General features: G+C 54.5%; 1 protein-coding gene across 1 annotated transcript in view; it reads right to left on the reverse strand.

The window, feature by feature from the left end:
- The window catches only part of ASPM (assembly factor for spindle microtubules), a 30,320-nt gene that overhangs the window by 12,972 nt on the left and 5,368 nt on the right, over positions 1 to 11,980 (reverse strand). The window contains exons 4-17 of the mRNA XM_036235479.1: positions 11,059 to 11,163; positions 10,612 to 10,758; positions 9,066 to 9,311; positions 8,732 to 8,799; positions 7,890 to 8,031; positions 7,204 to 7,334; positions 6,769 to 6,944; positions 5,465 to 5,610; positions 5,294 to 5,379; positions 4,689 to 4,910; positions 3,666 to 3,873; positions 3,431 to 3,573; positions 3,193 to 3,321; positions 1,476 to 1,670 (exon numbers count right to left, since the gene is read on the reverse strand). Coding sequence (XP_036091372.1) covers positions 1,476 to 1,670; positions 3,193 to 3,321; positions 3,431 to 3,573; positions 3,666 to 3,873; positions 4,689 to 4,910; positions 5,294 to 5,379; positions 5,465 to 5,610; positions 6,769 to 6,944; positions 7,204 to 7,334; positions 7,890 to 8,031; positions 8,732 to 8,799; positions 9,066 to 9,311; positions 10,612 to 10,758; positions 11,059 to 11,163 — 2,144 coding nt within the window. The remainder of the gene's footprint in view (positions 1 to 1,475; positions 1,671 to 3,192; positions 3,322 to 3,430; positions 3,574 to 3,665; positions 3,874 to 4,688; positions 4,911 to 5,293; positions 5,380 to 5,464; positions 5,611 to 6,768; positions 6,945 to 7,203; positions 7,335 to 7,889; positions 8,032 to 8,731; positions 8,800 to 9,065; positions 9,312 to 10,611; positions 10,759 to 11,058; positions 11,164 to 11,980) is intronic.

Below are 11,980 nucleotides of genomic sequence, written 5' to 3' on the forward strand. Positions count from 1 at the left end.
CGGAACCCGTTTGCGTGGGGATCGCACACAATCACGTGAAGGCCTGCTATCGTAACCCGGGAGCCTGAGACGTGAGTCCATTCACTCGTTAGAAATCAAACGATTTCTTTTCCCCAAACTTAGGAATTATAAATACATGGTTAAAAAGTGGAACTCAGGAAAGACTCGAGACCCACTGCTGGTCTCCTGAGGAGAGCGGGTGCCCCCTCCCCCACCCCAGCAGTGCCGGGCCGGCGGAGACCAGGGCTGCGGAGCCTCAGCCTGGCCCTCGTCGCTGGTGGCCCCGCCCTGGTCGCCTGGCTCCGGTGTGCCTCCGCGACGACTCTATCCCTTTTTCGAAAATGCTCCAAAGGCTGCTAAGACCGGAGGGGCGAGGGGGAGCGCCCCGCTCCGTGTGAGGTCCCCGTCTGAGGTCCCCGCGCACAGGGAGGCAGGGCACGGGCCGGCCCCTCGTGCCAGAGCTGCCCGCCCAGCGCCCCGTCCACGGCTGAGGACACCCGGGCGCCGCGCACGCCCTGCCGGCCCTCCGAGATCTCCCAACGGACACGCTGCACCCCGCCCCCCGCCCCCGGTGTCCGCCGTGGCTTTGCTTCTACTCTGCGGCCCGGCGAGAAGCCATGTGAGCACACAGCTTCTCTTCCCAGGAAGAGGTGCAGGAGTAACTCAAACCTCTGTCCGGCCAACGCTGCGTGTGCTCACGCTCACCGGCTCCGCAAGCCGCCAGCCTGCGACAGTGAAGGCCACCGCCGGAGCGGCAGGCCAAGGACAGCCAGAGCCGTGCTCAGAGTGGCAGACACTGGTCTTTCTCCTTCTTACCCCTAGATGTTTGCTTTTAAAACCTCCAGACTCAGAAATTGAACGGTCAGTGTGGAGAGCGGTCGCCTCTGCGGAACATGTCACGGGTCCCTGCCACTGAAGTGCTCATCTGTCGTGCTGCGGAGCCTGGAAACAAGCCCCGTCTCCTCCCCAACTGCTCACGATACCAGCGACTCAATCGGCGTCGTCACCATCGACGAAAGACAAGCAGCTTTTACTGAGGAGGGCTCCGCAGCACTTTCTCATTGAATTCTCCCCAAAACGATGAGTTAACATTCTTTCATCACTTACAGAAAGGGACGCTTATGTCACAAAACTTTCCCCAAAGTCACATAGCGTGGAATGCGAACTGACGTCAGGACCTAGATCTTAATAGCAAAATGAGGTGCCCCCCGCCCCCCGAGCTGAGCGGCCGCTCGCCCTCGCAGCCCTGACGCCGGATGCTCCCTACGCCACAGCCTCCGCCAGGCCTCGCTACGCCCCCCAGCACGGCGCGCAGTCCCCACCTGGTCCTGCACGTCGGTGCCGTCACAGAAAGAACGTGGGCCCCGTGTAGCGAGAGCCTCAGCTGCCCGGCCAGTGAGGCAGAAACAACTCTCCCTTCCTTCCTTAAAGAGCCATTAAAACTTTTAAAATGCAAAAATTCCAGGATGCCGTACCTGAATAACCAATGCTGACTGGTTCTGAACTTTTTCCAGTTTTTCCTTTTTTAATATGAACAGTTTTCTCTGCTCTGAGAATCTCCGCCAGTGTTTCTGAATGACCAGTGCTGCGCTAACCTCCTTCTGCGACCGCCGTCTCGTTAGAAAACGGACCACAGCCGACTGAATGATTCTTGCAGCTTTGTCTCTCTCCTAAAAAAAACAAAACCTATTAAACACTTAATCGCTTAAGACTCTGAATTATTATCTGTAAGAAAATCATTGGTTAAATATTAATCAAACTGATCCTGGTACTAGAACACGGCCCAGACTTATTGTGAGATACGTTCATCTCTGACGAATAGAGCTTCTGGGCATGTTGTCATGGCTGATGGGTAGACTTGCAGATATATTTATATGATGAAACGAAGACTCCTACGCAGGGTCGTCGTAGGATAAAGATCACAGACGTGTCTGATCCATCACAGGCCCTCAGCAATCAAGATAAAGGCAATTTAAATGCGGCATGTTTCTCTGATAATGGTCCAGTGAATTCACACTTGACTCTTCAAAAATTTGAGGACCGACAGAACAGTTTTCCCTGAAAATTTTCCTAAAACGTTTCTCTGAGAAGCCTCCAGAAGCACAAAGTCCCCCGAGGGCACACGTAGGGGGACGGCGACTCCGAGGGGGGCTGAGGAGGCGGGGGCGGCAGCGGGGAAGACCGTTTCTGAGGGCGAGCCGCTCCCCGTTCCCCAGAGGTCCCAGGCGGGGCCCGGTGGGGCGAGGGCGGTGGCTGGGTCAGTGCCGTGCCCTGCGGGGTGTCCCAGGAGAGAATGCCTGGTGCGCTTCAGGGCGGCCAGGCGTGGCTGCTCTGCAAGACACAAGGAGCTTCAGCGCAAAACTGAGGCGCCGCAGTGGGGGGACGTATTTCCGAAATATCTGAGCGAATGTATTCAGCACGGCTGCTTGCTTCACGTGGTTTGGGTTCTCCAACTAAATAAACGGTTTTATTAGTGGAAGGAGCAGGGAGACAAAGGGATTAAAATAGTGTGTTTAACTCGATCGAGGAGACCATTTTGCAGATTATTAAAATGACGTTGTTCTCAGAACTCAAGAAAACACTTACTTTATGTTAATACGCGTTTACCTGCTATTGGGGTCACAAAGGGACCCCACACACAATAAATAACATCGCTAACTCTGTGCCCGAGTCCTAAACATTTCGAAAAATAAAACGATGGAAACCAAAATGCTACTGTAAAATAATAAACTGGAGACAGTTTCATGGCAGACAAAACGAGCCGAACCGCTATATCAGACACGTGACAGCGAGGCCCAGGTAGCACCAGGGGATGTCAAGTCCCCAGAGCACAGCACGAAAAATTAATGGAAGACGCCTGGTTCCTGGAGGCAAGTGAGTCCAAGAGGAAGGAGAAACGCGCCCGGCCAGGTAGCCCAGGTGACTGCCCACAACGTCGCGAGGGGGATGAGTCACCCCACCTACCTAGGGCAGACTGGGCCAGAAGGCGGGCAGAGGTGGGGGACGCAGAGAATGAAGGAAACGCCCCGAGTTAGGCAGAAACGTCCACCCCCAACTCAAAGCACACACGAGTATTGACATTTCCTCAATGATTTTAAATCTCAGGAAAATGTGAAAACAGTTTCAAGGATCGCCCAAGTGGCGTCTCGGGAACCACGATTTGCGTTCGAGCACTTTCGTCGTTCGGGGTACCTGCTGGCGTTTCAGGTCTGCTTTCAGTCTGTACTTCCTCCAAGCCGTCTGTATGAGCCGAGCCGCTCTCGCTTCCCTACGGAGGTCCAGGAGCCTCGCACAAAGGAACGACAGGTAGGTAATGACCACCTGCGGGAAAACGTGAGAAACGAAAACGGAAAGTCGGCCCGGAGTGGTCAGCTCCCTGTCATCCTGAGACTCTCATCATTCGGTCAGTAGGTAAGACGCTCTCGCTCACCTTTTCGTCTGGAATTGTATTGGACATGTCTGCATGATGAATCATCGCCGGAATTCCGCCGAGGTCTCTAACCGCGGACCTGACCAACTGAAAATTCTTCTTTTCATTCTCTAGGAGTTCTTTGTACAGTTCTGATGTATCTTCTACCAAGCAAATAAAAAAGAGAGAAATTAGGTTCTGCTCCGGACAAAATCAGACACGGCAAAGAAAAAGTCTAAAACCCTAAGCGACCGACCGTGACCCAGAGCGCCAGGGGACGCGTCCAGGCAGCTCTCGTCGGACTCGGATGAGGAGTTCAGGACCACCGAGCCCGTCTGCGCGCAGTCCACGGTCTGAGTCGTGCGCTGGCAGATGGAGTCGAAAGGCACGTAGCAGGGATGATAGTGGTGGATGAGGTAACACAGCACGCGGCCGTCTGAGAAAGACACCGTGAAGTTCTCCACCTGATTGGAAATACCACGGCAGACTTAATGATTAATGAACCGAGCCGAGGTACCACTGCAGGAGGGCGGCTTCGGGACACACAGGGGAGAGCCAGGGAGAGGACGCCGTGCGGGGACAGGGCCAGAGCGGGAATGGCCCGGGACCCTACATCTGCGGGGCCGGGGCTGCCCGCGGGCCCAGAACTCAGGACTGCGGCCGGGGCCAGGTTCTCTGCGAGAGGCTTCGGCGGCTCTCCAGCACTCGCTTAAAACATAGAGGACCATCCACATGGTCAACGACTCTTCTACAAACGCTACTCGTTCAAGGTGTTAACGGTTTAGCACATTTAGTTACGGGTACTCTCTCATCGTTTTCTCCATTTTACTTTCCTCACCAGATATTTTGTTCACGTGTATCAGGACAATTCATTGTCATGTATTTATACAGTTTCATGTATTTATTTCTGTCAGACAGAAATAGTGTCCTCTAACAAATAATTACAAAAAGACTCAGTTTTTCTCCTCTTCCCTCTACCTAGCGGTAAGGTTTTCCGGCTTCCCTTTCTGGTAGTGGATTTGCATTTTCCTTTACTATAAAGGTCTGCTCCTCATTTCCTGTCCCCCACTTCTACGCAATGGTCTCCCACAAATGCCCCCAACGAGGCCCTTTTTTCTTAGCGACACAGAAAATAATCACGATTTATACATCTGGTAACAGTTCAGACAACACCACCTGTGATAACATCCTCACGCACTAGAGGAAAGTTTGCTTATACGGATAAACTCAGCTATTTAAGAAACCTAAAAAACAGAACTCATTTAACGGAGACACGCACCTTTCTGTCGTAGAAGGCGCACACGGCGTTCGCCCACGCCAGCAGCAGCTTGACGCTTTCGGGGCGCTGCCCGAAGGGGCCGCTGCGCCTCCGGCCCTCCCTGTCGCTGAGCGCAGAGTCGGGTCGGCACGTGGGCGCGGACAGCGTCCGCTTCATCCTCCAGGTGCGCCGTAAAAACTCGATTTCTTCCTTTAGCTGATCTAAATTAAGAGAAATCTCCACCTGAAACACAGAGACAGATAAATGTCTTGGGATCATACGCCTTGTCACATGTTATTTTTAACCCACGGACGTGAAAGTCTTTCTCTTCTTTTAAAGGCGAATGACATGGAAGCCATGGGGGGGTCAAGGTCGCGGGATTTAGGGCCACGCAGGCCAGGTTCCCACCGCTTCCCATCACTGACATGGCCTTGGGCTCGGGTCTGCGCCCTGTGCGGCGGTGATGACACCCCACTCGCGGGGCGGGGTGCGGGTGCGATCGGGACAGTGACAGAGCGGGTGCCACAGCGTCCGGGACCGAGCGGAGCCCAGGAAGCAGGAGTGATCTCCGTTGTCTTTACGGGACAAACGGACAGAAAGCGTGACCGGCAGCCGCCGCGCAGTACCTGGAAGGCGAGCGCCATCTGCCACAGCAGGGCGAGGGTTTTCTCTCTGTGTCTGTCCACGATGTCCTTGGCCAGGATCGCGTTTCCTGCAGACGGGGAGACAGCGCTTGAGCCTGAGGCGGGAGCGCGGGGACCATCCCTGGGGCGGGGGGAGCCGCGCTCGGCGCTCACCGCGCTCGTCCTCCAGCTGCACGCCGCGGGACCGGAGCGCCTGCAGGGCCAGGCCCACGTTGTGCATCTTCTGCAGCCGGCTGATGGCGGGCACGCGCAGCCGCCGCGACAGGTCCCAGCTGTGCGTCAGCAGCTCCACCGTCCGCCTGAGGAGCGGGAGAGGGGCCATAAAAACACACGAAAAACGAACGTCGCTCACTTCCCACCCTCGTAACTCCCCAAGCTGAAAGAACATTAGGTTAGAAAGATCCCAGCACGCTCCGTCATCGAAACTCTGCTGCCGGGGGCTGCGGGCCGGCCAACAAACGCACGAAAGAAAAGCGAGACGCACACCCCGACAACGCGCAGGAGACGGCAGGGGTGCAGCGGGACGCGGGGAGGGGAAGGGGCGTCAATGAGGGGCCCCTGCGGTCGGCACACCGACCAGCCTTCTTTCCCCAAGTAGCCCTCGGGGCAAAGCCCCTGGCTGATGGAGAAACCAAAGCCCGGGGGAGTTGGGGACGTCGCCCAAGGTCACACAGCGGGTGAGGACGGAACTCAGATCAGAACGAAACCCCCACTGGGCGGCTTCCCGATCCGATCCGTGCTCTCGACTCCTCACCACGAAATCACTCGAGCGCCACGCGCGGCCAAAATGCCAGCGCCTGCGATTTCCACGTCGCTGGTGCCTCTTCCACGAGCGGCTGTCCCCACGAAACGCAGCGCGCGGCCCCCCGCGGCCTTCGCTCGAGCCTCGGTGAGACGTTCGCCCCGCCAGCGCTGGTCTCAGGCGACGCGGCGCCCACGGAGCCGCTGCTGCCGCCGCCGAGGGGGGCCCGGATGGCTCATGTTCTGAGCAACTCCAGGCCTTCCTCTCCCGTCCTGGGGCGTGAGGGGCGCCCGCGCCCGCGCCACACGCCCGCGCCACACGCCACACGCCCGCGCCCGCGCCACACGCCCGCGCCCGCGCCACACGCCCGCGCCACATGCACACGCCCGCGCCACACGCCCGCGCCACACGCACACGCCACACGCCCGCGCCCGCGCCACATGCACACGCCCGCGCCACACGCCCGCGCCACACGCACACGCCACACGCCCGCGCCCGCGCCACACGCCACACGCCAGCAGGGAAAAAAAACAGACAGCAGACAGGGTTCCTGCGCCTCGGGCGGACACCATTTTCCCAAAAGTGCTGCACATACTCATTTCAATTTTTTTAACCCTAAATTAATTCCATTGCATGAAAGAGACTGTTTTACACAAAGATGTTTTCCAGAAAACTCTTTCCCATTAAGTGAAATAATTCAATTTCTTATACTTACACAAGACGCACCCCGCATTGCAAGTCTACAGCAAGATTTGTAACAGAAAAATCAAATTCATCAAATGGTGTCTGAACGTGGTTCACAGGTAGTCCCAGCAAGCTGAGGTGACGGGAAAGGTCACCTTCACCGCTGAGGAAGTCTCGTGAAAAAGCCAGAAGAATTTCTTTGCTAGCCTACGGAGAAACGAGGTGCAGGTGTTATATTCCAATAGTATGATTTTGTTGCCAAAAAAAAAAAAATCCTTCAAATCATTCTGTACCTATAGAAATAGAGCAAAACTAAGAGTCGTATAAAGATTGTCAGTTCCCTATCATATTATAATGATGCAAATCTCATATATGTATTTCCAATTTCAAACCTTTTAAAAATTTGCTCATAATATGAAAAGATAATATTTATATTATGTTTTAATAATATAAAAGAAAACTGTACCTTGAACTCGGCGTCTTTACAGAATAGACAAGGGTCGTGATCAATGAGTCTGGAGGTTTTAGCATAATCAAGGAAACAAACCAACAACAATAACTTTTTCAATGTAAACTTGGACAAAGCTTCTTCGTGACCTTAAGGAAGCACAAAAAATCACAGCGAGTTAACCTTTGACAGGCAAGTTTCACCTTAAAATACGATGATAAGGTGCTAATAAGGAAAGGAATCGACACTCTGGGCCCTTCGGAGTGCTTTACGGACCGAACGCATTCAGCAGCACAACATCGAGGAGCAGGCGCCTCGGGGTATTTCCAGTCCACGCGGGAGGAAACAGAGACACAAAGACATCGAGTGAGCGAGTTCTTCTCGCTCAACAAATACTTCGTAAGCATCTCACACACGCGGGCGCCTCCCGGGTGGCTACATACACAGTAAGTTAAAGGAAAGACGACCTCTATCTGGCCACGGCCTCCTTAGGGGGAGAAGGCGGGCAGGGACAGCAAACAGGTAAAAATAATGAGTGGTGGAGGGAATGATGGGAGGAGAAAGGGAGGGCGGTGGAGAGAGGATCCTCCGGATCCTGGTTTTCCTCGCAGGAAAAACCGGCAGAGAGAGGAAGGCCGAGAAGAGGCCGGTGTGCACGGTGGGGGGCGGGGAGGGGAGGCCGTGGCGGAGGCGGAACCGCCCACCTTCTCGGTACAGGTGGGGCACAGTGGGGTGTCTGTGCTCGGCCGCTATGTCGGGGTTCCACAGCAAGCGATTCAGAATGAACAGGGCCATGCCCGTGACGTCGCTGTTGTCCTCCAAAGCTATGAGCTCTCCATAAACCGTCTGGAAAGAAATTAAAGCCGAAGTCGGGACTGTGTCACCTCTAAGAAGCAAAGGGATGGAGTGGCGAGAGGCAGACAACCCCCGAAGGACCCGGCGATGTCACGTTCCCTAAACGGCAGGGAAGGGACACGCGAATCTGCCAAATAATCTCAGACCGTACATGGGTGTTCGGTGCGTTTCTTAGTGCACGTGGTATACATCGCAAACGAAAGAGACAGACGCTCAGGACCTAGTTAATTCTTCAAAACCTTCTGACGAGTGATCGGTTACTGGCATTCGCCAGGCCACTCGCCAGCTAAGCTTCTGCTTCATCGGTGAAGTGGAAAAAACAGTATACACCTCGATGGGTTTGCAAAGGTTTAAATTAGGGCACGCATTTGAAACGGCCCGGCGTTGTCATTTATAAATGCTCAAAAAGGAGCTTACTGGACTTGTTATATATAGTTTACATATGGAACCAAATTACATATATTTAAGAAACTAATAGGAAAATTTCTATAAAATGAAATGGCGATGATATATAATCGCATGTTCTAGTCACCTGATGAGTTTTTATTAAAGGACCATAAATCTTAAACCGAGAGGTCAATTAAGCTAACCAGATGACTTTACACATGAAACCACGTTTTATTAAAAAGTCTACTGAAAGCATATCATTAAAAAACGCAATCCTTTTTCACACACTGAAAGGTGCGCTTACCTCTAAGCCGATCCGCAGCCACAAAGGGTTGTACGACAGCAGCCAATTTAGAACTTTCTGCCGTTCGCCTGAAATGCACGTAAAAAGCAATGAGGCTCAGACCACTGAGCACCCGGAGGCGGTAAGCAAGGTTTCCCGGGTAGAAGTCAGTGGGGAAAAAGGGTCACCGCTTATGTGAGCTTAACGCACACACAGTCCACTTGACTTGCTGCGCCTGAGCACATTTCAGCACGTGCTTCCAGGCAGCAAAGCCAAATCCCACAGGCGCTTAGCGCCGAAATGCAAAGGGCCTAGTTTTCAAGAGTCGACCTCCCGGCTGCCACCGGCTCCTCACCCACGTCTTTCCAGAGGTGTCTGTCCTTCCGCACCGCGAGGCGCCGCGCTTCGATTTCGCCCTCCAGCTTCCTGATGGCTTTGACCATGGCCTCGGAGGTGAAGAGGCGGCAGGCGGCGCGGCGCAGCCCGTTCAGCCGGCGGCGCGCCGCGTACGCGCGCAGCGACGTCTCCTCTCGGCTGGGCGCCCGCGGCGCGCTCCGCTTGTGCGGGCCGTCCACGCCCAGCACGAGGGCGGCGGCGTTCACTGGGCACAAACGCAGGGGAAAACGCCGCTGGGCGAGCGATGTCCACGTGTGTGCGCGTGCGTGTGTGCGTGCATGTGTGTGCGTGTGCATGTGTGTGCGTGTGCGTCTCCTGAGGTCACTGTCGTTTAAGATGGCCAGAACGAGTGCCCCGCCCCTTCCAAGCCTGCTCTTGCTTCATCTCAGAACAAAGGTGTCGCCATTCCCTCGGCACCTCGGGCCCGTGTGGCCTTGCCACCTGTCGGCTCCGCCTGCAGAAGGCGTCCCCAGTCTACCCGGGTCCCCAAGCGGCACCACACCGTTCACCCGGGCATTGCCTGTGCGGCCCGCGCACGCGGCGGGCTCCTGACCGGTTCTCCTGCTTCCAGCCTCTCGATAAAGTAAAAAGATGAGCTCTCAAAGAATGGTATTTAAAGTCAATTAAATTTTAAAATGCAATTTGAATTTTTACAAAGCACGTTTTCTCTGGAGGCTCTGTGTCGTTTAGAGAAAAAGAGCAGGGACCTTGGAGAGCGTCTAACCCACGGTCCTCGGGTGCAAACACCCTGCGGCCTCCCTGGGAGCGGAGCGTCTGTTCAGCACTGCCGCGCGGACAGCGCCGGCCGCCCAGAGCGCGCAGGGGGCACGGGGACCAGATCGCGCCTTCCCCCGACTCCGACTCCGCCGCCCCTGGCGTTCTGCGGCGGGAGGGCAGCAGAGCTCAGGACAAAGCCCTTCGCGTGTTCGAAGGGCAGTGTCTCCGTCTTGCTCCGCATCTCGGTCCCCTTTTCCAGGACAAAAAAACACTGAGATGCTCGAAAAATTCCCTGTAGCAACTGGTTTTCAGGTCTCTCACAATTCTGTAGTTTGACCTACAAATTGTCTACGTTAGGGCACTTGAAAGAAGTCACAAAATTAAAAAAAAAAAAGAATAAGCAAAAAAGAAAGTGTGGTCGGTGTGCCCCATGTGACCGGGCCGCGTGAGCCCGCTCAACCCGCCCTCCAGGGGGGCTGACGCAGCCGCCGGAGCCGGAGTTCTCAGCCGCCACGTTTGGCTGTTAGTTCAGACTGAATCTGCATTAAAATAATCCACCTGGAGGCTACACTGGCTGATGTGCGAGGATGAAAAGGAGAAAATGTGAAGTTCAGTACTTTCAGTCCAGAAGTCCCTAAACGTTCTCATCTACGCAATCTTTCCCACTAGCAGCGAAGAATCAGTGCACCAAGCCATTGACTATAAGAAACTATGTATAACTAGGGAAGAAAACCCCTGTCTGTTAGCATGAGAATGTCACTTAATGTAAGCACTGCTTTAACGCGCACCTTCAGAGACACTTGTTCTCACGGTGAGGTCGTCGGGGGTCAGGACGAAGTTCAGCCACCAGGTGAAGCCCTGCTGCTGCTTCTCCTTCCAGCGCTCGTCGTAAAACATGTTTTTCGCGGCAAAAGGCATCGGGTGCCTAGGAATGTCTAAGAACGCGATTAGGTTATGGCATAAGAAATCTTCCTTTAAACCATTATTCAACATACCGCAGAAGACCCCTTTCACCAGCACAGCTGCCTTAAAACACTGAGCCACATTGCACAGCGGAAAGCGTTCTGGGTATGGGACGCCATCGAAACAAAACGGGAGGGCGGGCAGCGCCGGGCCACGCGGGGCGCTGTCCTCGGGGCCCAGGACACGCCCTCGCGGTACCCGACACGCACCTCGCAATCCCGCAGGCTTCAGCCAGCAAAACAGTGTCAGACAAGGTGAAGACAAGGACTTGCCTGTTTTCAACGGTCGTATGAAGGTCAGGTTAGACTTTGCCACGGGAACAAGGCGCTTCGTCCTTTCCTTGGTTCTAGAATTAGGAGTTTTGTATACGGATAGATCTAAAATGAATTACAGAATAATAGCATTAAATAATGGAAGCAATTCCTCGAATGAGCTATTTAAAGCTGAGACGTGGGTTCTCCACGGTGTTACCCATTTAGCGAATGGTGAACAAACACTATGCGCCAGGCACTTGGCTGTGACTCAGAGGGGTCGATGAAACCCACACGGGAAGTTACGGACTTCTGGTGCTTTAGGGAACAGAACGGACTGTGCGATGAAGGTCAGGACTAGAGATGGAAAGCTGCAAGGATGCTACTATTGTAGCCCTAGTCGTCTGTGATGAGGATGTAAGTCAAAACAGAAGCAACGGGCACAGATCCGAGAAGAGCTACTCCACTAGCTGAACAACCCGCTGACGGGGCAGGCGGCAGAGATGAGGACTCCATCCTCCCAGGTGCCCAGTGCAGGTGACCGAGGCAGATGCTGGGAGGCCCCCACGAAGGGAAGTGCGGTACCAGCCACCGCGGCAAAGCACCTCTCAGGACCGCGGCGCCTGCCAGCTCCCGCTGCTGCTGAGTGTAAATAAAGAGCCATTAAATGAGCGGAGACCAAACTACGAGCCCGCTGCCCGCATCTGCCCAGCCCTCACCCGAGAGCGGTGTCCACGTCTGCAAATAGTTGGGGGGGGGGGGGAATCAAAAGAATTATACTTAATGACATGTGAAAAATATGAAATTCAAATGTCAGTGTCCATAAATAAAATTGGGTCGGAATGCAGCCCCGCTCATCCGTTTTGAACTGTCTATGGCGGAGTTCGGTCGTGAGGCAAGGATCATATACGGTCTGTGAACCTCAGTATTTCCTACCTGGGCC

This window comes from Rousettus aegyptiacus, unplaced genomic scaffold, assembly GCF_014176215.1.
Source record: "Rousettus aegyptiacus isolate mRouAeg1 unplaced genomic scaffold, mRouAeg1.p scaffold_m13_p_18, whole genome shotgun sequence".
Lineage (NCBI taxonomy): Eukaryota > Metazoa > Chordata > Mammalia > Chiroptera > Pteropodidae > Rousettus > Rousettus aegyptiacus.